The 27,474-nt window shown below is 29.3% G+C and overlaps 4 protein-coding genes across 12 annotated transcripts; 3 read left to right on the top strand and 1 right to left on the bottom strand.

The window, feature by feature from the left end:
* The first annotated feature begins 6 nt into the window (after nt 1–6).
* Nucleotides 7–3,285, top strand: LOC123270128 (putative uncharacterized protein DDB_G0286901). 3 transcript variants are annotated; one of them, XM_044736077.1, is made up of 4 exons: nt 7–431; nt 573–1,989; nt 2,107–2,353; nt 2,426–3,285. In XM_044736077.1, the coding sequence occupies exons 2-4, from the start codon at nt 938–940 to the stop codon at nt 2,744–2,746; spliced, it is 1,620 nt and encodes a 539-aa protein (XP_044592012.1). In that variant the 5' UTR covers nt 7–431; nt 573–937; the 3' UTR covers nt 2,747–3,285. The 3 variants fall into 3 exon arrangements, with proteins under 3 accessions (XP_044592012.1, XP_044592008.1, XP_044592002.1); XM_044736073.1 differs by having other exon boundaries at nt 7–710; nt 875–1,989; XM_044736067.1 differs by having other exon boundaries at nt 7–1,989.
* Nucleotides 3,286–3,681: 396 nt separating this feature from the next.
* LOC123270090 (protein CBFA2T1-like) lies at nt 3,682–15,333 on the bottom strand. 6 transcript variants are annotated; one of them, XM_044736034.1, is made up of 10 exons: nt 14,709–15,333; nt 14,432–14,631; nt 14,214–14,354; nt 9,101–9,397; nt 7,251–7,717; nt 6,665–6,811; nt 6,344–6,597; nt 4,879–5,125; nt 4,129–4,845; nt 3,682–4,031 (listed from the first exon to the last, which is right to left on the bottom strand). In XM_044736034.1, the coding sequence occupies exons 1-10, from the start codon at nt 14,849–14,851 to the stop codon at nt 3,768–3,770; spliced, it is 2,877 nt and encodes a 958-aa protein (XP_044591969.1). In that variant the 5' UTR covers nt 14,852–15,333; the 3' UTR covers nt 3,682–3,767. The 6 variants fall into 6 exon arrangements, with proteins under 6 accessions (XP_044591969.1, XP_044591974.1, XP_044591962.1 ...); XM_044736039.1 differs by having other exon boundaries at nt 4,129–4,842; XM_044736027.1 differs by having other exon boundaries at nt 4,129–5,125; nt 14,709–14,882; nt 14,966–15,333.
* Nucleotides 15,334–15,490: 157 nt separating this feature from the next.
* LOC123270157 (putative ATPase N2B) lies at nt 15,491–24,595 on the top strand. 2 transcript variants are annotated; one of them, XM_044736100.1, is made up of 7 exons: nt 15,491–15,636; nt 15,743–16,149; nt 21,134–21,319; nt 21,398–21,808; nt 21,953–22,093; nt 22,189–22,455; nt 24,540–24,595. In XM_044736100.1, exons 2-6 carry the CDS (start codon nt 15,754–15,756, stop codon nt 22,429–22,431), a joined length of 1,377 nt encoding a protein of 458 aa, XP_044592035.1. In that variant the 5' UTR covers nt 15,491–15,636; nt 15,743–15,753; the 3' UTR covers nt 22,432–22,455; nt 24,540–24,595. The 2 variants fall into 2 exon arrangements, with proteins under 2 accessions (XP_044592035.1, XP_044592038.1); XM_044736103.1 differs by lacking the exon at nt 24,540–24,595 and having other exon boundaries at nt 22,189–22,705.
* Nucleotides 22,728–24,040, top strand: LOC123270189 (deoxyribose-phosphate aldolase). The gene is made up of 4 exons (XM_044736135.1): nt 22,728–23,090; nt 23,169–23,295; nt 23,363–23,739; nt 23,813–24,040. Exons 1-4 carry the CDS (start codon nt 22,869–22,871, stop codon nt 23,987–23,989), a joined length of 903 nt encoding a protein of 300 aa, XP_044592070.1. The 5' UTR covers nt 22,728–22,868; the 3' UTR covers nt 23,990–24,040.
* Nucleotides 24,596–27,474: the final 2,879 nt, after the last annotated feature.

Here is a 27,474-nt window from a genome sequence, read left to right as displayed (position 1 = left end):
AGCTATACAATAAATACTACAAGCAACTATTTCATAGTCCATACTACTGTGGGTATCCTCATCACCCACACTTTTGCTTCTTTTACCTTACACCATCGCCATTATCTGCTAAAAGATTTTTGTGCTTCTATCCAACACAACAATAGCAACAACAACAACAGAGTCTTACTACTTCTACTACTAGTATTAGCGAAGTACAATCAACGAAGTGAGTGAGTGAGAGTAGTCATGTTCTGTGTAATAAGTTGAATTTATTGGAGCTTCGCGATTGTTGGCGGTGTGGCTGCTATACTCTATACAGGATACATATTACTGGAAAATATTTGTACACCACTCTGGATTTGATGTATAGAAAAAAGAAGGAAAAAAATCAAGTCACGTAGCTCCTTCAAACGTGCTAAAGCTGAAGATATTTGCCGGAGCCGGAGATCGTAAGTCAGTTCATTGCCGCTCTTGCTGTCGAATCACCGTTAATCTAGTATAACAATTAGATAAAAATTTATAAGATATTCTAACTAAATTTAAATTTAGATAAAAAAAAATTGAAAAGTGCTGAGTTTATTTTATTCTAGTTCTGCGAAGTTGAATTTACCTTTGCGAGCTAAATATCATCGAGTTGTTTTTTATCTATTTAATGCCAGTGATTGTACAATCGAGAAGAGAGGTCAACTTTAATAAGATTGCTAAGGATAGAAAAGGAACAACTATCGGTATGTCCTAAGCACACCTACAACGGAGATAAATAAAGTGCGAGAAAGCGAAACAAAGAGAAAACAATTAAAACTCAGGCATAAGATTTAATAATTATACATTGTTGTTTTGTTTTATTAATTTATTAATTAATGTGTATGGTATTTAAAAAAAATATTTTTAGAATGGTGGATTAATTAAAAAAATAGTAAGAACAGAACAAGTGAAGGAGTAATTACGAATATCTATGAGTATGAAACTAGCATCAATGCAACAACAGCAGCAACAGCGGCCACACGCGCCTCCAGTACCGCCGAGGCCAAGCAAACAGGTTGTTGTAGAGGCCCTCAAAAGATCATCTACCAGATTACCCTGCCCGACGCGTCAAGCTCCACCGCCTCCAACCAATGTACGACCCTGGCGGCAATTGGATTATCCTTCTTCTAATAATCGTTTCAAACCTGTTGAAAAAAGCCATGATGTTAATCCTGTAAAAGATACTCATCAAAAAAAGCTTCCTGGTTTTAATAACAACGATAATAATAATTGTAATAATATTGATATTAATGACAATAACACCATCAGTAGTGATAATAACAGTAATGAAAATGAGTCAAGTAAAAAATTAATTAAGAATAAAATTAGTAAGTCAAATGATGTTTATGAAAATAATTTTGATGTAATTAATCAAGAACCAAATTTAGTTGATAATCAGAACAACTCTGTTAATAATTATGAAAATATAGTGATATCGAATAATCAGGAGCGTAAATTACCCCCCACAACTAATCAGTGTATTATACTCCCGGCTGTTATAAATAAATTGGAGAATAATAATTTATCTACCGAGTTAAGTGTTGGAGAAAATACGCGAGAGATAATTTCTAAAGAAATTCATAATAAACTTATCACGTCACCAGATTCTCCGATGAAAAGTATAACAGCTCCGACTACAACAATTGTGATAACTGAAAGTGATAATAAGTTACAAGTTTTAAAAAAACAAAATTCTGTAGAAAATTTATTGGCATCCAGTGTCTCAAATGCTTCAAGTGATGACTGTGCTACGATTGTGGTAGTTGAAAAACCGAATGAAGATAAAATTTCAATTAGCAGTGAAGAAGATAAAAAAAATAATATACACCACCAAGACTGGTTAGAGTCTGGGATTCGTTATTCGTCTACAAAAATAACTATACCTGCCGGTGACAAGTTATTGAACGATGGAGTTTTAAATTCTACGACTCATCATTTCCTTTATAATTACAGTAAGACAAGACCTGGAAATAATGTTACTAGGTATTTTTCTGGATATTGATATAATGTTTTTTTTTGGTCTTGATAAATTAAAAAAATTTTTAATTTTTATTTTATAAATTTTAGTTTTTTAAAGAAAAAAAATTTTATTTGTTACAGTTTATATGATAAAATAGCAATGTCTTCCCTTCAAGGATTGCCTCCTTTGCCTCGAAGCCTAAGTGGGTTATACCTCAACGAAGAATTTAGAGAAACAAATGAACCTCCTCCACCGCCAATGAGATCTTCAAGTAAAACACCAAAAGTCGGAAAAACAATACAGTCATCAAATTCCAGGCCTTCGCTTTCACCTGGACGACAATTAACAACTTTGGATTCACAATTGGCTATTCTTAGAAAAGAAATGGTATTATAGGCTCAACATTAATTACATTAATAACAATAATAATAAAATATTAAAAATTAAAAATAATTATAGTTTGGATTGCGCCAATTGGACCTTTCATTATTGTCACAATTGTGGTCACTGAATGAATCGATCCAAGAGTTTCGACAGCTAGTTCAGGATCACGATGACAGAGCTCCGTCACCGTCTCCAAGCAGCGAAGAAGGTGATGATGGTTATGGAAATCACCCGCCAGCACCCCCACGTCGACCAGCCTCTCTCCATCACCACCATCACCATTATTCTTCGTCTCCTCATCACCATCATCATCATCGACCGCCCAGACCACCGAGACCTTTAAGACCACTCGGTAGTGATGAATCGCCTTCCAGCGAAGAATATGGAGCTGTCTAATGTTTATACAATAATTATGTTATAAACGTGTCAGTTGTTGATATGGTTATCATTTTCTTTAGTTATATAAAATATTATAAATTAAACTCGTATTTCTTGGTATGTATATTCATATATTATTTTATAGTACATATAATTGATTTTTAAAACGTTTTGCGTATCTATATGTTTCGATAAATATTTGTATGCTGTGAAATTTATATTAAACATTTTGAAATGAAAATTACTCTTTAGATAATTTAAGGCTAGTTTTCTTCTTTAAATATAATTCTATAATTGAGCAAAGTTTAGTAGTACAAATAATCTAGTTTTTTTATCAATAAATAAATATTAAAATCTATTTGTTCCACGATTTATTACTCATCGTTTAAAACTTGATTCTAATGATTAATTGATATTTTTATAGTTATATTATATGTCTAACGTTAAAAAGAATATATTCACGTTGGCTTGTAACTTTAGATTCTTAGGATGAAAATGTACATGAATAAATATGTAATTTCAAAGATAAAAAACCAATAAAATTCTGTAAAAAATAACTTGTATGTAAAAATAAAATTCAATTGTTAATTAATCGACATTTGCGATGCAAACAATTTTATGAGTGATATCAGTAATATAAACTCTCGAATGTAATTATAATCTAAAATGTTTTACTAAGAGTAAATTTAAGAAATTATCCTATTATTTCTTTATAATTCTCATTAGCATTTATACAATAACATTAGGTAACAGATAAATAACATTTTAAAGAAATAGATTATTGCTAAAATATAAAAATTAAAATCTTGTATTTAAATAAATATAATCGTAATTGACTATGCACTCGCGTTTCCGATAATATATGATTTATATAAAAAGTAAATAACTATCATCGTAAAAAATATAAAAATATTCACAAATGAACACAAGAAGAAAATTATCATTCACATAACTTCAATAAATTGACGGAATTTATTAATTTCTCGATGAAAGAATGAAAAAATGAATTATTGATAGTTTTTTCTCATAAATATTACAATCACTTGGCTTTGGTAATATTAATAGATAAATTAGGACTACTATCAGAGGAGCCGATGATATCATTTTGATTTAAATTAACAACTCTAGGTGGACTTCGTGGCGATGAACGACGTGATTCACTTGTTGATGGACTATTGTGACGACAGTTTGCATGATGTCCACCCGTTTCCCAATCACGATGTTGACAAAAAGAACTGCAGTATCTTGCAATTCCACACCCGCCACAAGTCTCCAGAGCTGATCTCCCACAATTCCAACAAGTCTACAAGGTAGAATTAATTAGGTAATAATAACTTAATAATGATAACTACAAAATTTGAATATCTATCTTCGCTATTTTCGATATTTATTAAACTTACAAATCCAATACTGCTAAGATGAATTTCTTTATCATCATCTCTGGATAAACTTGAATTAATAGTTGCCGCTGCATTAATTTTCGACGTAATTTCTACACTTTGATTAACCGGATGACTGTTCAGACGGAAAAATGGCCCCTGTCTGACATTCCCATGATTTTTTAAAGGTAAAAATGATCCGTCGGTGGGTTGATGAGCGCGTAATTGTTCATTAGCTCGTGATTCAGCCACTGCTATTGCTACAGCACGTTGTACTTCAACCATAGCAGCACGTTTTACTTCTTGAACAGCTTCTTCAGCTCGTCTTTTAACTTCCGCAGTGACACGATCTTCAGTAGCTCTTATCGTTTGAGCGACGATTTCTCCAGAAAGTCGTTTCAAATTACTATCACGATCTACGGATCCTCCTTCTACTTGAGAACCATTTAAGCAATTAAGAGTGTTGCCGTTATTTTGACTCGGCGTAGAAATAACAGTAGATGCATTAGCTGAAGACGCAGTTGTAGTTCCAGCTGGACTTGATGAACCACGTTTTTGTAAAATTACCAGCGCGCGTTTAGTTTTTTCAACCATACCCAAAATACAGTTTAGCATTACATGAATATTTTTCCATTCGTCATCAAGGGATGAGTTGTTTTGAATACTTGATGTCATTTGATTCAGCTGCTGCTGTTGTTGATGCTGCTGCTGCTGTTGTTGTTGTTGTTGTTGTTGTTGTTGTTGTTGTTGTTGTTGTTGTTGTTGTTGTTGCTGTTGTTGGGGTCCATGATATGAACTATATGACATTTGATTGATTTGAATTAGATTCGGTGGTATGAGACTATTTCCATGCACAGACGTCTGTGAGTTATTTTGAATTGGATTTCCAACAGACGGATGATACCAGCAATAAGAATCTGGTGATTGCTGTTGCTGATGCTGATGATGGGAATGATTCCAAGAACTAACAGATCGTTTGCCGTAAATTATTGAATCTTCAATACCATTTTCGTAGTACCTAAAAACCAAATATAATAAATAAAAAATTTTTAAAAAGAAAACAACAAAAAAAAAAGTAAATAGTTGTACGCTGTTAGCACTCTGTTAAATGTCTATCTCTCGGTATGAGATAAGTTTGTAAGGACGGAAAGCTGTATATGCAGTGATATATTGAAACGTCAGCACCAGAAACATATCGAGAGGACGGTGTAATATTGCCTGGCATTGGCTCCGAGTTCCTCCTATATATTATACTACTAGTACGTTTTGTCGCGCGTATTTGGTTGCGCTTTATCACCCTCTCTCCCTCCTATTCGTCTCACCTAAATCCTACGTGTACATATATATAGCAACCGCGATTACGTGTTATTACAGCAGTAAGTAAACCTTGTTTTATGTGTTTTTCCCACTAGTCAATCAAGATACATATCTATAGTATATCATCGATACAACTTTTTATACAGCTTTTAATTAATTAGTATCAGATTATTTATATTTAAGGATCTTGTGGTCTAGAATTTTCCAAAAATCAAATTGTTTATTCATATTTCGAAAGCATAGTCTTTTAAGAATATGCTGTTAATTTTGTTAATAATATTAACGATTCTTTAAATTCCACAGCTTATTTAGCAGGTCGACGCAAAAACAGATACAAGAATAAGTAATACTTAAAACTTTAAACTCATATTTCTCGAAACTACTCTTTTCCGCAGGGTGTAAGACAAAATTTTTTTTTTTTCTACATCTTGGGATAACTACACTCATACCGATTATAAATTTTTTTTCGTTTTTTGTTCTCGGATAAGTAAAAGAGCCAAAACTTGACCCATCACCCAGATCCATTTTTTTAGAAGTGTAAATTCAGCGCCATTCTTAAAGTAATTTTATGAAACAAAAATTTTTTTAAAGAATAATATTTTTGTATACTTTTGAAGTAATATAATATATCTACAGAGTTCAAATACTATTGTTCATTATTTTAATTTAAAAAAAAATCGTCAAATTCACGGTTGCTAGACCACTGGGGTCCTCTTTATACATGTATGGGTATTATTGAATAAATAATGAATATATATTTTGTTAAAGCTCCGTGGTAACATTTTGTGGCTTTTGCGGCACATTGTGAAACCACAGTCCTGCTGGTGTGTAATCTGCTTATTAAATATCCCATATATCTTATGTATTAAAAAACGTTTTGCTAATTATTTAATATTATATGGATCATAAAACTACTAACAAAGTATCAGAAGCTCGTCGTTTAACAGCTCCACTGCTACTATAGTCTTGGAGTGATGCAGTTGAAAAAGAATTTGAGGACTGCAGAAATGAATTAGAATTTGAATTGGTTACACTTGCAGTACGTATTCCATAACTACTGCTGGTACCGCTATTGTAATCACCAAACAGTTGAACTATTTCTCCAGACGGCACGACAAGACTAATCGTTTCTAGTAAAACTGACTCGTTGCATCGCAAATATTGCACACTTGTCTATAAATTATAATTGTTTACATAAAATGAATTATATTTTTTTTCTATATTTAGTAGAATTGCTTACCTGATTATTGGATCTAGCAGCGGCAGATATATTTCGACGAAGTAAAGGAAGTGTATGTTTCAGGTACGGTAAAACAAAATCTTTCAGAGGAAAATTAGTAGCTTCTTGCAGAGAAGAATGAAATTCTTCTATAGCCAATCCTCCACTCTAAAGAAAAGAAATTTAAGTAATCATATTTTTATTTAGTAATTATTTAGTATCATAGTCGGTTTTTTTGGCATAAAAATCGAAAAATTAACATTTAAAAAAAAATTTTTTTAATTAATTATTCTACTTTACGGTAAATTTGCGATAATCATAAAAATTTGTAAAAATAAATTTTAAAGCTTTTAATATCAATAAAAATTTTATTCTACATAAAATAATTGGAAAAAAAAAATGTAAAAAGCAAAATTTATTTAAAAGTCAATTTGAAAAAAAAAATTTTATTTTTGAACAAAATTTTTATTTTCATTATTCTAATTTTAATAAATTTTAAGACAAAAAATTGTATGATTGTTAAAAAAAAATATAAACAATTTTTATGGATTGTACTATTGTGGACCATGAAACTAAATATTATTTTTTATTTTTCATATCACCTTACCAAAAGCCCAAATATTAGAGTACGAACAGTATCGCCAACTTCATTGGATATATTATTTGCAAACTGTACAAGAGTGCCGAGAAGTCTTTTAAGTTTAGTGTGGCCTGCAAAAATACTTGAGATAGACTTAAGCCCAGTACTGCTAGGATTATTGGATTGACTAGAGTCACACGTGTTGTTTATTTCGCTAATAGTTAAGTTTTCTTCGGTTTTATTTGTGCTTTCTGTCATCGAGAGATCCTCATCCTCGATTTTGATAGATACTGCTTTGGGACTAAGATTTTCCATCGATGATGAATACATTTGTCCATTATCGTTTCCCGCCACCGACGGCTTCTGTTGCTGATTGTCTGACAGTAGCTTTGCTTTGAGTGAACAATTATTCGAAGACGAAGATGTATTATCTTCACAGTCGTGTAGTGCTTCTTTGCTGACATGTCGTGATTGATTTACCAGAGACGATACCGCTGCAACCAAAATCTTTTTGTCGTTTTCAAGATAGTATACAGTTATTATATGTATATTTAGTGGAATAACAACAGAAATATTTTACATAAATTATTGATTTCTTGTCTGAAAAATAAAATGTTTTATTAATTAAAAAAAAAAAAACAAAAAATCTGCTAAGAAGAAATTTTATTAATTCTTATCAGGTATATTTTTGGTTTGATAGAGTTATACAAATCCAAGACGCTTTGTAGTTTTCACTGATTCGAAACATCAATCTAATTTCCTGAAGCTAGGAGGTTTTATTGTATGTGAGCTTTAGAAAAAAACGAAGATAGGATCGATAAGTCGCACGTGCTTCACAAGCGGTACTGAGAGTCACTGAGAGAGGAAGTAAGTACGGTGAGACTCAGCTGTCGCCTCCTAATTGCCAGGACAATGCAACAGATGGGTTTGATCGCAATTCCTTCCTTCCTCCTCTACCTCTCGCTCTCGCCAATTCTTGTGTGCCACCCTTTACAAAATCGACCATCACTTTCTATGTATATATATACACATTGGATCTATTATATTTTCAATAGCTGATTTAAATCAGGATGCGGATCTATTTCATCATATTCATTTAAATAAAAAATAATTTAAATAAATGAAAATCTAAAAATGAAGATTAGATAAAGAAGACTATAAGTTGCGGACAAACAGCAGCGTTATCGCTTTTGCAGACTCGCTTATTAACTAGAGTTTGAGAGAGCGACAGGATAGGAGACAGGACTAGAAGAGAAAGTAGCTTATGAGGAGGATATGATATCAGTGGAGAGCAGAATCCCGGTGCGAGTGTTGGACGTGCCTTATCGCGTCTGGAGCAGGCAGTTGTCGGATAGGCAACATACGCGAGTACAAGTAAACCAACAAGCTTAGCAGACAGCCTACCTTGAATGATCACCTTTTTTCTTTTATATTTGTTTATCTATTTTTTTAAACTATGTTAATTTTCTTTTTCTTCTTTTAAGTAATATTTGTTCTTAAAAGTTGGATCGATCGCTCAAATTTAATTCAATGCATAAAACCAGCAACTGAGACCTCTTGAGTGTAGCTGCGGGCTCTTGAATGTATATAATTCAAAATGCGCTGGATTTAAGCTAAACATTTAATATTTCCCTGAATACGGGTACCACCATAAGCAATTATATTTATAATACTAATATAACAAGTGAACCCAAAACTATTTGTATATATAGTATATACCCAACCCCTATTACATTTATCATCCTTATATCTCTATAAATCTCTTTATAATTTATAGTCGACGTTGTTTATCTTTTAATGGTTATTTTTTATTGTATTTTATATTATTGTCAGCATTAGTTAATTACTAATTATAGTTTGATTATTTTTAAATTTACCTTTATTTTTTACATCACCAGGCAGCGATTCCTTTGAAACCAAACTAACACCCGAGTTAGATTTATCAATTGGGGTTGCAGGGGGTTTAGTGGAGATTGATGAATTGTTGATAGCAACGATACTAACTTTAACTGCGCTGGGAGTAATTACACTGCTGGTTAAAGTTGTTGGAATATTAGGTGGTAAATCATGATCAAAAGACAAAAGTGTTTCCTGTGATTCGCATTCCTTGATTTCTTCTTTGATTTTTATCTTTACAATTTCCGAACTTGGTTCCTCTGCTTTCATAATCGAATCTAAAAATAAACGATTTTGAAATTAATAATAAATATTATAATATTGAAATTAGCAGAAATTTCACAATTTTTTTACTTTTTGTAGAAAACAAATTCTTTAAAAGACTTTACTCTTAAAAATTTTGATAAACAATTAATAAATATTTTTTTTTAATATTTTCTTGATATTGATTTTTTTAAACCAAAAAAATGGTTAAGTGATTACTAATTTTAATACACAGAAAAAAAAAATTTACTTGAATCAAGTAAATAATTTTGAAGAACTTTATCTTCTTAATTTGAGTAGAAAAATTATTAAACTAAGAAATTTTTTTCTGATTTAAGTAAATTTCACTTGAATAAAGAATTTTTCTCTTGATTCAAGTGAATTTTTTTATCAGTATACGACTAATAATTTAAAATTTTTATTGTATTGTTCCTTGACTGTTTTAAATTTAATATTTAAAATAAAATACATTATTGTACACGTGGCATCACTGAAATTTTCAATATTAGAACATTCTGTTGAGAGAAATAAACAAGACCAGATGTCTACTGGTTGCACCGACTACATCTGATGTATCATATGTACAAACTGTCTACATATGTCGAGTCTACCAATAACGACTACACAAACGGCTTATTCCCGCGGTTTTAATACTGAAATATTTTGTACAGTTTCACGATTATCTTTACTCAGAGATTTTTCGCGAAATATGTACTATCTGGTATTTTTATTTAAGTTCAAGAAGAAAAAATTTTTATTAATTATAAGAATGATAAAATTAAAAAATCAAAAGTTTCTATCAAGTAGATACAAAACAAGTTGCATATAGGTGAGCTATTGTTATAGTTATAATATTATTAAAGGGAATGTCTCTAGCAGAACTTTTGATTCTCTTTGAACATTGAAAACTGCCCACAACACCTGACTGAGTCATGCTGACTGGTGAACATGAACATTCGTACCACAACTTGCCTGGTGGATAGAATTTAATAGTCAAGAGCGAGGGAGAGAGAAAGACCGAAATAAAGATGAAAATAAAGGAAGCCTGAGGGCTAGTAGGGAATTATTCCGCGCGTGAGAGACAGAAAGATTAATATATAATACCGTACAGTACATATGTGTATATACATAAGCAAGTCAAAATCAGAAACTCTTTGTTTCTGTTAACAACAGTTAATCGATATCCATATTACAATAAACACTTGTGATACTGAAAATAGCAGACGTCCGGCTGTTTTCTAGTAATTTACCAACAATTATTGAATTTCATTCCTATTGACACCCAATAAATTCATCAATTCGTTATTTTAATAATTATTTCTAATTTGAATTAAAATTTTAAATTATCATAAACGAGATAAGAAATGACAATTCAAGTCGCACGATTTTGAGACCCTAAGCTACCACGCAGTTTCCATAAATCACGTGAAGTTCAGTACAATTTTTTCTGTGAAGATATGCAGCTGACGGGTTTTCATTACACTCTTGTTACAGCACTTTTACACTATGTAATTATATAATTAATAAATAATAAATCCATAAAACTTAAATTAGTAGACAACTGATAATTTTTTGGAGTTTTCTTTACAAATATCTTTTCATAAAACAATATTTATCAAATTTTCACACACAGAAATTAAAATAAAACTGTGAGGGCAAATTTTTACAACCTTTTTTTAATATCAAGTTATTTTTTTGAAAAAAATTGAACAATGTCTTCTGAATTCAATAAAAAAATTAACTTTATTTATTCTGGTAATTTGTTCAATTGAAATCTATAGCACGATTAAAATTTTGAATGTTCATCAGAAATAATAATCATTTTTCCTTCTTTAATTATACTTGGCTGAATGTTATTTTTCTTGAAAGCTTTTATAAAAATTCAATTTATTTAACAATAACCTTGAGCTAAAATGTCAATTAACAGTTAAAATAAACAAAGTTATAATAATAAGAATAAGTAAAATAAAAATTTAAGTATTTATTAAAATAATTATAATTTTTCATCGTACCTTGGTCTTTATAAAGTGTAGTAAACAAATTATGTTAACCACTTGTCTAATGTATATTAATATATTCCATTTCTATGTTGAACCATGAAGTAACATATTTTAGTTTAAAAGTATATTTTAATTACCAATTAAAATTGAAAGCGGTTGATTGATCAATTTATCAAGTAAATATGAATGACGTTATCAAATTATTATGACAAGTCATAAGTCCAACTACACAAACACAAGTTACCAATATTTATCAAAAAGTAAACGCAGATGTGCAATGTTCGGTTACCGGTGTTTGACTGAACGACTGCAAAATATTGCCGGTCGCTTGAGTTTACTCCGTTAACTCACATAACACCGATTGCATTTATATGTACAAGTGTACTGGTTCAGTGTGATGCACCGGGTACGCGGGTACACCTACACCAAAGCTTGTAGCAAGTGCGCGCGCCAAACCCAACCAAAGTACACAAAAGGAGAGAAGAAGAAAAGAGACGAGAAGCTGATGGCGCTACTGTTTGTTGACTATATGCTTTATCGTTCTCTACCCTTTACGTATTGCTAATACAAAATATAGTAAACAATACGTCATTTTCGACCAATTGACCAAAACATCACATATGTATACTTCACTAATTAAAAGGGACTTTGATAACTGATAAAAATCTAAATTCTCACCCATTTTTAGTTATCCCATTTTTATATGGAAAAAAATTTTTTTTTTGCATTTCTACACGTTTCATACAAAAATACGTCGGTTAAGGTAAAAGCCCCAATATATGATCATATACTGGTACGTGATCATCTATTGAAGCTTTTACCTTACCAAAAAAAAATTTTTTTGATACGCCTTTATGGCATCCGAGATGGGTCCCGGGAGCCATAAGGGCGTATAAAATTTTTTTTTTGCATTTCTGCACATTTCAAACGAAACTACGTTGATTCCCGAGAAAAAATTTTTTATACGCCCTTATGGCTTTTCACCGGGACCTTTTGCCGGTATACGCCCTTATGGCATCTGAAACGCGACCTATAATAAAGATAAGTATAGGAATTTTATGACATTAAAGTTAGCAGTCACTTGACCACTTTTTAATTTTTTTTAACAAGCTAATTTCTTCCGAAAAATTATTTTTAAAAAATGGCATCTTTAATTTTTTTAAATTTCTACACGTCAATGTTTTTTAAAATTTTTTTTTGCTATAATTTATTTGTTACAAAGTTCTCAAAGTTATCAAATCTCTGCTAAATTATTTTTTTACTTAAAGTAAGTTATCTATAAAAGGAAGTAACTTCAAATGATAACTTGAATTAATTTTTTTGAATAATCAGTGTGAATTCTTTTAGGTAAAGATGTCACTTTTTAGTTTTATGAATATTCACGATTCGGGTAATGTCCAATGTTCCTCTGCTAACTTTGTTAGCGTTTTTCATTTTAAATTCCTAAAACCGAATTCTTGATTAAAATACTTATTGGTGAAGGATTCTAAAAACCTTACCTTGTTCTGACATTGAGTTATGAATTTCAGAAGATGATTATAACTGCTGGATGGTAAATAATGTATGTTCCTCTGGAACCGATATTTTGGACTCATATTTTCCATGTACTTAAACACTTTATAGTAACAGCAATCAGTCTTAATGCAAATTAATTACCAACGTCACTTAAAGGCGACGTTACTTAAAAGGAAAGTGGAGTTGAAAAAAATAGTCTTCCTATTTTAAATGAAATAATTTTGTACTTATTTACTCCTATCTCTTATTTAAAATCAATGCAAATTTAGTAATAATAGTAATCGATTTATTGTCATTTGCTTAATGTTTTATTTATGAAAGTAAATAAATAAATAATAGTGATGAAAATTTCTTGAAAAAACAGTAGAAAATTTAGTAATCTTCTTATGTAATTGAATCAATTGGTGTCTGATGTACCCGATGAATCGTCAGCGTGACTTTGATCATTGTTGCTATCTGTTGATGAGCTATCGTCTTTTCTTTTTAATTCTCTCTTACGCAGCTTCGTGAACTGAAACTCCTCGACTGGAACTATATATACAATCACGGACATTAATCTTTAACTATCCGTGTTTTACTTTTTTTTTAACTCTAACAATTTGACAGTTAAAGAATAATATCCGCGATTGTACACGCATACATATATACTTAATATTTAGTGCAAAATATTATCTATGTACAGTATACTTATATCATAGTAAATTAAGTATGCACATGTATATTATAAAATTAATAGTTGTATTTTTTCTTTTAATTTTTTGTAATTTCACTATAAATTGTATATCTAAATTTTTTATCAACAATAAATATTAGAATAAATTACATGCTTTGAATAGTTGTAAGCGCGTTTAAAATTGAAGTACAATTTTCTGTTATTCACAGTATTAAATAATTATAATTTATTATTAATTAGAAATATCTTTGAGCATAAAAGTATAATTAAAACACAAACATCCATCATCTAGTGAAAATTGATATTTTTTTTGTGTTATTAAAAAGATTCAAATAAAGCACATTTTTAATAGACTATTTTATAAAGCCAACACGAAAGCACATAACATTTATTTTACTTATAAATTAAAAAATAAATCCCAAAAATTGACTATTATAAAAATAATAAATAATATTAAATGGCTTGTTTGTAATACTGGTAAAATTATTGAAACTAAATTTAACGTTTAGTTATATATTTCTATTAAATTTAAATAGTTTTATTGAAGATAGTTAATAATCATTAATCATATATAAGCACCCTCAGACACACATACACATACTCACACATACATACAAGACTATTTAAGATCGTGTTGATTACCATCAGAATCTGGGTCCTGATCTTTTTCAGTTGCTGAAGATGAAACAGTTACTGGAGGAATAATTTCTGGTTCTAACGGTTTTGGTCCTTCATGAACATCTTCAACTAACACTTCCTCAGCTAAACTACTCCTTACAGCTTCTACATTAGAATATAATTACAATTTTTCATTAATTTACAAATTATCTGACAATTCATAAATTTATAGAAATACAAACCATTAAATGCTTGTGGATATTGCTGATTTAACTTATTTTTGACGACTCTAATTTTTTTAAATATATAATCTAAATCTTTCTTCATTTCAGTCAACAATGCTGTATGTTTTTTAAACTCAGCACCAGTAGATTTAAGGCGGCTAATAGACAATTGATTACAATTGGTAAGCATTTCATTAGTTTTTTCAAATCTTTGCAACCTGAAAGACCAGCAAAACAATAATTATTATTATTACAATCATAAGATAATCAATACAATATATATGTAAGTAAGTACATTTGTTTTTGAGCTCTTATCATAGATTCAACATCTTGTTGGTCGACAAGCCCGGCAAGTCCTTGAATAAACACTTCAGGTGCAGTATAGTTAGTGAAACATTCAAAGCTCCCAACATCTGATTCAGGAGTTCCTTGTGCCATCGTTTTTAATTATTATATTTATAATTTTAATCTATTACAATTAAAGTTATTGACATTTTATGTAAAATAATTAACTGGATAATCCCAATGAATGGCATACACTACGATACTGACTTAATCATCCCTTATTTTTAAAATCTTGATCAATAACGGAGTGATTTTTTATGTACATAAAGATTGTTTTTAAATGTATCATGTGATGAATATTTTAGTCATTGTTTCTTCTTTAATATAACAAAATTTGAGTAACTAATCAACTAATCCACTATATATATATCACCCATTGAAACCTCCAGCTGCCAGCTGGTATTTTTTTCCTCTCTCGGTCAATGTTTGTCCCAGCTGATCTACTTTCTGACAGTGAGTGTGCGAGTGTAAGAAAACGATAACGCTCTCTGTTTGAAATGTCTTGTACTAAACATAACCGCTACACATGTATTTATATAATTTTCTAATATGATAATAAAAATCTAAAATAAACTCCAACGTGATTTGTAAATATGATGACTGTATAATAAGAAATAAAAGAAAGGCCAGTTGTGAATATTATTTTTATGAATTTTTAGTACAAATTGAATTATTTATTTAGAAGTTTATTTTTTTATCAATAATTTAACAATAGTGTTGACGTTACCATTCAATAATAAAATTAATATATATTCAAATTGGAATTTAAAAAATTACACGTGTTAATTGCAATAATATACATATATATTTACACGATGTTGTAAAGATTTTTAAGATATAAGAGTGTTACGTGAACATAATTTTTCTAGCTTTTCCTAGTAAGTAAATATATTATTTTATTTTATTATTTTTTTTACTGTATTAAAACAAAATTTTTATGTATAAGTATTTTTCATTATTATTTATTTATTTTATTCTTTTCAGATATTTTGATAATGGCTTGTTATTATAATTTATCAAGGAGACTGAATAAATTGTACATTGTCAAATTATGTGTTCCAAAGGAGAAACCACTAAGTATTTGTAGAAAATACACAAATAAAGTACTTAAAAATGACAGTCATGCTGATGACAATACTCCACGAGAGGTATTAAAGAAGAAAATAGCTAATAATGAATTAATTCACGACGATTATCAAATAAAAATCGTTGAAAGTTTACAACGAGTTTACGATGATCTGAAAGGCTATAAACCTTCTAAAGTTTCATCGTTTTTAAGTAAATTGTTCAAAAGTAGTAATGCTAATAAACCACCAAAAGGATTATATATTTATGGTGCTGTAGGCGGTGGTAAAACAATGTTAATGGATCTTTTCTACAATTGTTGTCAAGTAAATACTTTTATATTTTTTTTCATGTATTTTTATAATTTATAATTACAATTTATTTCTAGTAATTCGCGTTCCTAATGCCAAAAGGGCGTATAAAAAATTTTTTTTTACTCCAATCAACTTAGAAATGTAAAAAAGTAAAAATCTGGTTGATAAAGGAAAAAAAAAAACTTTTTCGATGTACGCTCTTTGGGCTTTAATACAAAATTTTAAGTTTATAAATAAATGGTCAAAATAGCTTTAAAGGACCTCAAAACGTCGATATCTCATGAAAAATTGATTTTTGGAAATTAAACTGAAAGTATCTGTTCGAGTGTTAAATGGATCATCGCAACTTTAAAAATTCATTGAAAGCAAATAGTGACTTTGAAAAAATATAAGATTTAGAACTCAGACTGGGAATCGAACCTAGATCCTCATGAGTACGCGTTAGATTTATTTGATTTCCTATAATACAAATTGTATACGTCACTATATATACTCATTAATTGGATAATTATTAAAAGATTAGACTTTTTTAATTTTTAGTTATGTGATTAACAGTTTTTCAAACTAATTCATGCATGGCATATGAATTTACGTGTTATGTAATTTATATAACAATCAAAAGATACAAAAAAACAGTATAAAATATTTTTTTCTTGTTACTGAGAAAGTTTCGAGTTAAAGGCTTGTAAAGCCATCTGATATTTTGACAGTTCCGCTAAAGTCTTGTAGCTTTCAATTGAAAAATCATTGACAAATTCTTCAGCCCATTCTTCAAGATTTTTATCATTATTGGCTGACAATATTTTGCCTCTGAATAAAAGCGGACCTTTAATTTGTTTGCTATGCAAAGAGTCGTCCAAATTTTCGTAAATCAGCGCCTTGAATTAAAGAAAAATGTATTTTTGGTTTATAAAATAATTTTAAGTTGTGATACAATGGATACATACTTGAAACAAGCAATTTCCTTTTTCAGTGCGAGTGACATAGTGTGTTTCGTTGCCTAACTTGTGACATAGAACGACATTTTTACTGTCGAAAATACGGACTTTATCAGTATCATTTTTGTCTAAATTAACTACATAGACCGAGGAAATGATTAATTTAGTTCTTTTCAATCCAGAACAAATTTTAACTTTTAGACACTTGTACCTGTTATTCAAGTACTTTGGATCAACGCCGTAGTGTCTTCGCTTTGCAACTTCGTTGACAACATCAAATTTGTAAAAAAGTTCAGTAAAATAATCTGGATGCAATCCGTAAGGAGCAATTTTAAGTTCAACTGGATCATCTTTATTGAATTTATCACAGTTAGTGAAATTGGAAGCCGTAAATTGCGGAATATCGTGGTCGTGTACTTCAACTAAAATGTTATCGGCTTCAATCAACGAAGTCAAACTCTTCAAACTATTTATATTAATCACATCTCCTGGCACAATGTTTGGCAAAAATTTGTTCTTAATAAGCAATAGCGGCGGTATTGTTTCATGCAGATCAGGTAAAGTTTTTAGGTCAAGTTCAACGACGCTTTTTTCCGAAACAAATTTCAACCTATTATAAAACAACATTTCTGATTCCAAATATCGTAATTGATAAAGCGTCTTTTGAAATAAATTAGCGTAATTATTCATCTGATCTTCATTCTCGCGATTTCAATTGGTGATTTTGATCCGACTGGAGTATCTAACAGACCATAAAATTTTCGATGTCAATATCTGTTGTAAGATTTTGACCGCACAATTCAGCCAGATTGGCGTAAACCTGAAACAAAAGTAAGTTTTTTACTAAATTTATCATTGTTTTTTTTTTTTTTTTTTTTTTTAATTACTAACTTGCAGAAAACATCTTCCAATAGTGATTGACGAGACGTAGTGAATTTCATTTTGTTGTCTAAGTCGTAGTACACCCGTTCTATCCAACAATAGTCTATAATTTATGTGAATGTTGAGCATTGTCAAATCATTTTGATTGAGCCCCTCATAGAGTAACTTTTGGCTCTTTATAACCTGACATACTTTAACAATTCCGTAAGAATACTTTTCCCGGATGTAGTAAGGACTAATGTCAAACAAATTGTCCTGTTTTGTGAAGTTTAAAATTTTTGATAAATCGAGTTTTTTGTCATCAACGTTAACTGATGGATAATAGTACGATACTAATGATTCAAAAGGTAAACAAATTTTCTTTTCAATAGTCATTTTTTCAACCCCCGCTAACTTATTAATTTCGAAAACATGTGAAGGATTGTTATCATGACCATTAAATAGGTGACTATATGTTTCAGTAGACTCAGGTTTCAAATAATTTATGTTACAATTGTGTCACCGACAGATCAATCAACCATTCTTTTTTTTAGAGCGACAATGTTTGTTGCAAAAAGAGCAATAATGATAATTGATAATATTTTAGTTTTTATCTCATACATATTCACAGAGAATCACTTTTAATGTACAACTGAAACGTAGCTTACAAAAATACAAATGAATCGATTATTTGAAAAACCCAAGAAGTCATATGGAAACCCCATATGACTTATGGGGTTTCTCAAATAAACGATTCAAATAACATGAAGATTTTATAGTCAAAGCTAAAGAATATATTTCCGATTGTACTTATTAGTACCTGCAATTTCATTGGTTAGAACAAAAAAAAATATCCTTTATTTTGAATTTTATGCTTTATTTATTTTATTTTATTTATTTATTATTACCAGGATACAAAAATTAGTATATACATACAAAATATGCACCTATAGAGGTGTTATAAAAAACACCTGTACATAGACCTGGAGAAATAAAAATTTATCAATAAAAGACTTAATATTAATATATAAAGTATCATTTTAAAATGAAAAAAGAAAAACAAGAGAGCATATTATGATAACAAAGATGTAATCATGAAATTAGATATCAATTGATGCTATCCACTGAAATACTTTTTTTTTATCAAGCTTATTTTTTATATTTAACGACTTTAAAGTCTGAGGTAGTTTATTAAAATACTTAATTGCTATATATTTAGAATTTTTGCGCGAAATATTTTTATTAATCTTTGGTAATTGTAAGGATTTAGCTCTAGTTTTACCCTTATAATCATTATATTTTTCTTTACAGTAAGAATAATGATAACATAGAGACTCTGCAATAAACTTATTTTTAATTCCCATTATCGGAGTTTTATCATCTTTATCATGTAAAAATCGGATTAATTTGAGTATTCATTAGCACTTTCATTACATTTTTATAACTACCCCCCCCCCCCCCAAGCAATAATACCATACGTTACAATACTTTCAAATAAAGCATAGTAAATCATTTTTAAGGCTTTTCTATTCATAACATTCTTTAGCTTGTAGAAAATAAACATGAAATATCTGGTCTTTCTCAGAACTTCAGACTTTCTCAGAGCTTTAGACTGAATTATTTTTAATAAATTTATAATTTAACGGGAGCATTAACTCTATTTCGAAATTTTTGTTTTTTTTTTAATTTATTGTAAATACAAAAATAAAAAATGGAAAAATACCAAAATCATGTTGTTCAAGCAATTAAATTGTAATAATAAACTTATTTTATATTGTATGCTACACCTGCGCAACTGATTGTTTTTAAAAAAGTGAATGAATACTGATAACGTTTGAACTGGTTAATTTTGACTTCATAAATTTCAACGGAAGTATCAATTTAAAACCTATTTTTATATGAGTCATTGAGAGGAAAAATATAAAATTTATAAAAATATGATTTCAAGCAACTGTAACGTCACGAAATTATAAAGTGATATATGTTAATATTCAATTAATTTTTGATTAGACATCTGATTAATTTTAAAATTTATCTTAGTATCTTGATCAACACTGAAAGAAATAATTAAAAAAAAAAAAAAATGAACATTTTTGTGACAAGAAATTAATTTGTTGAAAATTTTTAACAATTTTATTTCTTAGCTGAAGAAATCAAAATTTTTTTTAAAGTAACTTTTTTGATGAACAAAAAGTTCTCTAGATTTGGGAAAAAACGATTTTGGATGAAAATTCTGAAGTTGTCTGTGTAAAATTGTTATTTTCCAAATCAAATAAACTTTTTTTCCAACAAGAAAGTTACTTTGAGAAAAATTTTGATTTGTTCAGCTAAGAAATAAAATTGTTGAAAATTTTCCACCAATTAATTTCTTGTCACAAAAATGTTCATTTGTTTCAAGAGAAATTTTTTCTTTCAGTGTTGATCGGGATACTAAGACAAATTTTTTAATTTATCAGATGTCTATACCCCGTAGCACAAGTGTTAATTTTTATGCAAAAATAACAAAATGACGGTAAAAAAAAAAAAAAACGATAAAGTACGTTTTTTCTTTTGCGAGATTTTTCGCAAAAAAATATATTAAAAATATGAATTTTGCAATAATTCTGCGAGGGAATATAGCGATAAGTGTACAGAATATACATTTAAAAGTTCATAAGGATCGATTCAGAAATTTCTGAGATTTTTTTAACAAGCGGTTCAGAAACGCTCTGGTACACGCACCAGTTGAGATGAATAAAAGCGCTCAGATAGTAGTATTCAACGTACGAAAAAATACAGTTAGAATGCTCTTGAATCTTTCGAAAATTTTGTCATAATATTTTTGAATATATCTACTTTCTAAAAATAAAAAAAAAAAATCTTGTAAGTGCCAAAGTAGAATAACCGCTTTAAATTGCTTTTTTACGACTTCGATATAACAATTGTTAATAAAAAGACAGTCATTACCGAAAAATGATAAATTTTATAATTTTATTTTATTTATTAAAATCTATTTTTCATTTCATCGACATTTTGAGATTCTTGGGAGCTATTTTGACTATTTTTTCATATACGCCCTTTTAGCTATAAATTTTTTTTTCTTAAAGCCAAGAGGGTGTATGTCGAAAAAAAATTTCAGATTTATACTTTTTTACTTTCCTAATAATTACAACCTTTTAACATTAGTAACGTGAATTATTCATTTTTTATTACTATAGATAGAAAATAAACAAAGAGTTCACTTCAATTCATTTATGTTGGATGTTCACGCAAAAATTCATCAAGTTAAAAAAACAATAAAAAGAGATGCCAGTGAAACGAAACTCAAACCGTTTGATCCTATACCTCCAGTTGCTCAAATGATTACTGAAAAAACTTGGCTGCTCTGCTTTGACGAGTTTCAAGTATTTATTTATTTAACTTTTTCTTTTAATTTTAATTTCATTAGCTAATCATTTATGGATAAATTTTAATTTTTCCAGGTCACTGATGTAGCTGATGCTATGATTTTAAAACGCCTCTTCACTCAGCTTTTTACTAATGGAGTAGTCGTTGTAGCAACGAGTAATAGATCACCAGACAATTTGTATAAAAATGGATTACAGAGAAGTAATTTTATACCGTTCATTCAAGTACTTAAAGATCATTGTGCAATTGAAAGTCTGGAGTCAGGAATAGACTACAGATTAAAATTGGGCTCAGGTAAAGATACCAAATATTTTATTAGTGGTCAGGATCCAGAAGACGCTGTAGATACGATCTTCAAATACTTATGTTCAATGGAAAATGACACTGTTAGGCCGAAAACTTTATCATTTAAAGGTCGCAATGTGACATTTAAAAAAACTTGTGGGCAAATTATTGATTCATCATTCGAAGAACTATGTGATAGAGTAAGTTTTATAATTAATTACTAATAAATTTTATAAAAGTCACTATCTGTGTCTTTAGCACAGTTGACTGTGCATTTACTTAAGTTAAGAAAGAATTTCTATAATTAGATACTAATTTTATAATTTATTTAAAAAAAAAAACAGCCTTTAGGAGCAAGTGATTACCTTGAAATATCTCAAGCATTCCATACAGTCATTATAAGAGACGTCCCTTTACTTAATTTACGACTTAAGTCACAAGCAAGAAGATTTATTACGTTGATCGATACTCTGTATGATAATAAGGTAAATAATAATGTTTAGTATTTTGTGGTAGCAATGTTTATAAGATTTTTTTTTTTATTTAATACTAAAATTTATTTTTGTTCGATTGTGAATAGATAAGAGTTGTGATATCGGCAGCAGCTGCTCCTAATAAATTATTTGTACCTGAAGGCGATTCCGAATACACCGATGAGAAACGAATGCTCATGGATGATTTAGCAATATCTCATGGCTCTGATAACCATAAATCAAATATTTTTACTGGAGAAGAAGAATTATTTGCATTCGATCGTACAGTATCACGGCTTTGTGAAATGCAAACAAAAGAATACTGGGAACAGTGGGAACAGTACAAATAACAATAATAGATAATAGAAATATTTAACTATAGTGAAATATAATTAAAACTTAAATAATAAAAATTGATAAGTAATGAAAGTAATAAGTTACGATCGTATGTACGCATATGTTGTGATTTGTTAAGTTTAAATTTAGTACCTCGAATAAACAACTAGGGACCTCTAGTCAATTGAGCTTAATGCAAAATCCATGTTATTAAAAAAAAAAAAAAAAATAACACTATTATACATGAAAGGTTTTATAGGTTAAATGTGTTTGTAAATATTATTTATTTACGATATTAAATATCTAAAATACATATATTTTAATCGCACAAAAATAAAATATATTTTTATTTTCAAACTGTGAATTCAAGTTGATATTATTGATGACGTATTTGAGATAGCTGACGTTTATTAGAAGTTTTATTTTTAATTTAAAAGTAAAATTATTCATAATGACGGCTCAATCGAAAATACTCATAATGTTAGGCTTAAATAATGAAAAAAATATTGATTTAATATCTATAAATAATAAAGTCAAGGAGATATCAAAGGAAGTTAGTGTTATGACTGATGAAGATAAACTGTTTTGGCTGCGAAAAGCTCTTACTTTCATTGATCTAACATCCTTAAATGAAACCGATACACTGGAAACTATCCAAACTCTATGTCTCAAAGTATAATATTTTAATTACTATTTCATTTATAAATCTGACAGCAATTTTTTCTTTATAATGAATTATAAATTTTTTCAGGCAATTAAACCATTTGATACACACGATAAGTTACATCCAGCAGCTGTTTGTATTTACAGTGAAAGAGTTCAAGATGCTATGGATTGTTTGGAGAATCATGATGCTCGTTACATTTCCGTAGCAACTGGTTCGAAAAATTTATGTCTACTAGTTGTAATTAGTTATTATTTTTAAACAGATAATTTATTTTATAGTTTCCGGTGATTTTCCATCGGGTAAATTACCATTTAACGTACGGTTGCATCAAGTTGTTGATGCAGCAAAACTTGAAGCCGATGAAATTGATGTAGTTATTGATAGATCACTAGTAATGACCCACGATTGGGATGAGTTATTAAAGCAGTTGTCAAAGATGAGAGAGGCATGTGGAAATAAAATTATGAAAACAATTTTATCTGTTGGCGATCTTCCAAGTTTAAATCATGTTTATAAAGCATCCATGGTAGCAATGGCTGCTGGAAGTAATTTTATTAAAACGTCAACAGGTAAAGAGGCAGTTAATGCAACTTTACCAGTTGGAATAGTTATGTGTGAAGCTATCAAAGAATATAAAAAATTAACCGACGAAAAAGTAATTATTAAATTCAATATAAAATTCGAAATTTTAATTTTTTAAGAAACTTATGAAAATTATCTTTTTGAAGGTCGGAATCAAGCCAGCTGGTGGAATAAAAACGGCTATCCAGGCACTCGAATGGATAATACTCATTAAAAAAGAATTAGGGGAAGAATGGTTAAACAAAGAATCATTCAGAATTGGAGCATCAAGTTTGCTTGACAATATTGTCGAAGCAATTCATGAATTATCATCTAAACAGTAGATTTATACATATATATTTATATTAACATTGATGAAGATTTATCCAAAATTTTATATTATTGATCATTTTTATGTAATGAACTATCTTTTATTTTTATATGATTTTACACAAATAATAATGTACTATTAAATATAAAACCGATTATTTCTTGCTGAACAACTTTCTTAGATTTGCTAATATTTTCTTGGGTATTTACTTTGAATAGTCATTTTCAGATAATAAAAGAAAATTACAACATAAAAAATAATGAAATCGGAGTTAGCAGACATCTGTCATTGTTTGGAATTTTACAAAAAATCAAGCGTTACTAAAAAAATATTTTCTAAAAAATTACAATAACTTTTTGACACATCTACTAGTGGAATTTTTCAGAAAAAAATTGTTATAATAATTTATTTGTTGAAGAAAATACTAGAAACTATCATGGTACTGAAATAAAGAGAGACCAGACAATTTTTAGAATTTTTCTAACTAAAAGATTATAGCAGAAAAAATTTATTTAAAAAATTCCATCTTTAGAAGCTCTAAAAACTTATAAATGCAATTTTTAATAAAAATTAAGTTAGCCGACATTTAAAAATTAAAAAAATTTTTTTTATTGAAAAAATTACTACAAAAAAAAGAAAAAAAAAATTTCATTTGTAAAAAAAACTAAGTTTTTTTTAAAAAACAAACAATTAAAAACGTCGGCTAACTATATAGTATCATAATTTTTTAAACCTAGTTTATTTTTTAATTCTTATAACAAATTATTTACAATTAAAAAATACCTCTAAAAATTTCGACTAATATTTTTTTTTAACTTTCACACATGGAATTTTTTAATTAAATTTATTTTATCATAATTTGATTGTTATAAAATTACTAGCTGTTACCCGCCCGCTCCGCTGGGCACTTTATAGAATTGTATTTTGAGATCTAGACTTGAAATTCAATTGGAGTATTGTTCTGACTTGCACAGATTCAAAATTCTATCGGATTGGCCTGTACCTTTTATCCATGTCATAATTCTAGCGAATATCCATTGTAACTTTCAATGTGCAATCACTATAACATTCCCGTGGCTTTCTCCAAAAATGAATAATCATTTTTGGATTTACGATTTTAATTTTTGATTTTACGAAATCTCTTAAAATGAATAGCCAAATTTCTTTTCCACATATCAAGTGTTTAGAAAATGCATTCATTTTAATTTGTTACATTTCCACGATCCCGTAATAAGAACAATTCATCGGTTATGTGATCAGCAAAAATAAAATGTATGTAAAATTCTTAGTCCGTTGACTGAATAGCTACATGTCAAGTTAAATTTTGGAAACCTTACAATGAATTTTTCGCCGCTGCCAAAGAGACGATTGTGGTAAGAAAATATAATTATTAAAAAAGGAAAATATTTTAATTCGTTGACCTTGGAGGCCATCCCTGTAATTACCTGTTTCTCTTAAGATTCTATCAAATTTTATATCTCTAGGAAATATATTTGAAGAATATGAATTTTTTGACAACTATCACTCCCGCACTCTTATGTGAGAGAGAAATTTCGTAAGATTCTATTCGAGATGATTTTTACATTAAAAATAAAATATTCCAACAAAACTTCGAGTCCATAGAAACTATTGTTTTGAAAAGAAAGATTTTCATTGTTAACGCCTCCGCAGTCCCTTTGGGATTGGAATTTGATAAAATTCATTCTTAGCTGAACTTGACATGATACATGAAGACTTCCACCAAATTTGAAGTCTGTCGAAGTTACAGTTTGGAAATTAAAATTTTAGATTTTAACACCCACCCCCGCAATTCCTATCGGAAGTAAACTTTATTGAAATCCATTTTGAGATGATCTCTACAGGAGAAATAACAGATTTCTACCAAATTTAGAGTTTTCAGAAGCTATATTTTGGAAATGAACATTTTCTATTGTCAACACCCACCCGCAATCCTTATTGGAGGTGATTCGTTGTAAAATCCGTTCTTAGATCATTTCTATATCACATATAGAAGACTCCTATCAAATTTGAAGTCTATAGGAGCTATAGCTTTGAAATTAAAAATTTTAATTGTAAATACTCACCCCCGCAAACCCCTGTGGGGTGAGCTATCGTAAAATTCGTTCCTATATTATTTCTACATCTCTTACAGAAAATTCCAACCCAGTTTGGAGTCTATTGGAGCTATAGTTTGAAAACGGGAATTTTTTATTGTTAACGCCCCCGCAATCCTCTTTGGGGTAGGATATCGTAAAATTCGTTCATAAATTATTTTTACATCACGTACAGAAATTTCCTATAAAATTTGGAATCTGTAGGAGCTATAGCTTGAAAATTACAAATTTTCATTGTTAATACCCACCCCCGCAACCCTCTGTGGGGTGTAATATCGTAAAGTTCGTTCATAGATTATTTCTAGATCTCTTACAGAAGATTCTTACTAAATTTGGAGTCTATAGGAGCTATAGTTTAAAAATGGGAATTTTTGATTGTTAACGCCCCCGCAACCCCCTTTGTGGGTGGAATTTCGTTAAATCCGTTCTTAGCTGACTTCTACTCGGTAAAAAGAATATTCCTACCAAATTTCAAGTCTCTAGGTCTTATGGTTCCCGAGATATCGTGATGAGTGACTATATACGTGGAAATCTCATATATATATATATATATATATAGATGTGGGTGAGTGCATGGATGGATGCGTAGGAGTGCATGGATGGATGCGTGAGAGTGCGTGGATGGATGCGTGGGTGGATGCGTAGGAGTGCATGGATGGATGTGTGGGAGTGCGTGGGTGGATGCGTGGGAAGGTGTGGATGGAGAAGCATTGAAAGCGTAGAGTTGATGTTATACATTTTTCCGACTTCTTTATAAGCTAGAAAAAAAAAATAATGACGAAAAAACGATCGTCTTTTGTTTTATTGACGGAAACAAAAAACAAATGACTACACACATAAATTAATAAAAAAATGGGAATTTTCTATTGTTAACTCCCCCGCAAGACCCCTTGTGGGTGGAATTTCGTAAAATCCGTTCTTAGCTGACCTCTACTCGGCAAAAGGAATATTCCTACCAAATTTCAAGTCAATCGACCTAATAGTTTCTGAGATTTCGTGATGAGTGAGTTAAAAAATGGGATCTCCTATATATATATAGATAAGTATATTTACAAAATAATTAACTAATGTAAATAAAAATAAAATTTAAAGTTCAATAAATAAAACAATAAAATAACCAAATATAAAATAACAAATTAAAAAAAAAATTTTTTCCAATTTTTTTTTTCGAAATGGATTTAAATAATTTGGATTTAGAACAATTAATAGTAAATGGAGATAAAACATTTGGACCTCACGATTGGTCTCATGAAATTAAAAAACAAATAATTGGTAAGTCAATAATAGTCATTATTTGTTTATCATGTTTGATACAAATCCATACATCATTGATCAATTTTTTTTGACTCAAGAAAATATATTGGATAGCTTTAATTATTTTAGT

This window comes from Cotesia glomerata, linkage group LG1 (genome assembly GCF_020080835.1).
Source record: "Cotesia glomerata isolate CgM1 linkage group LG1, MPM_Cglom_v2.3, whole genome shotgun sequence".
NCBI classification, from domain to species: domain Eukaryota; kingdom Metazoa; phylum Arthropoda; class Insecta; order Hymenoptera; family Braconidae; genus Cotesia; species Cotesia glomerata.
The sequence above is the reverse complement of the archived record's forward strand: the minus strand, read 5'-3'. Positions and strand labels throughout refer to the sequence as shown.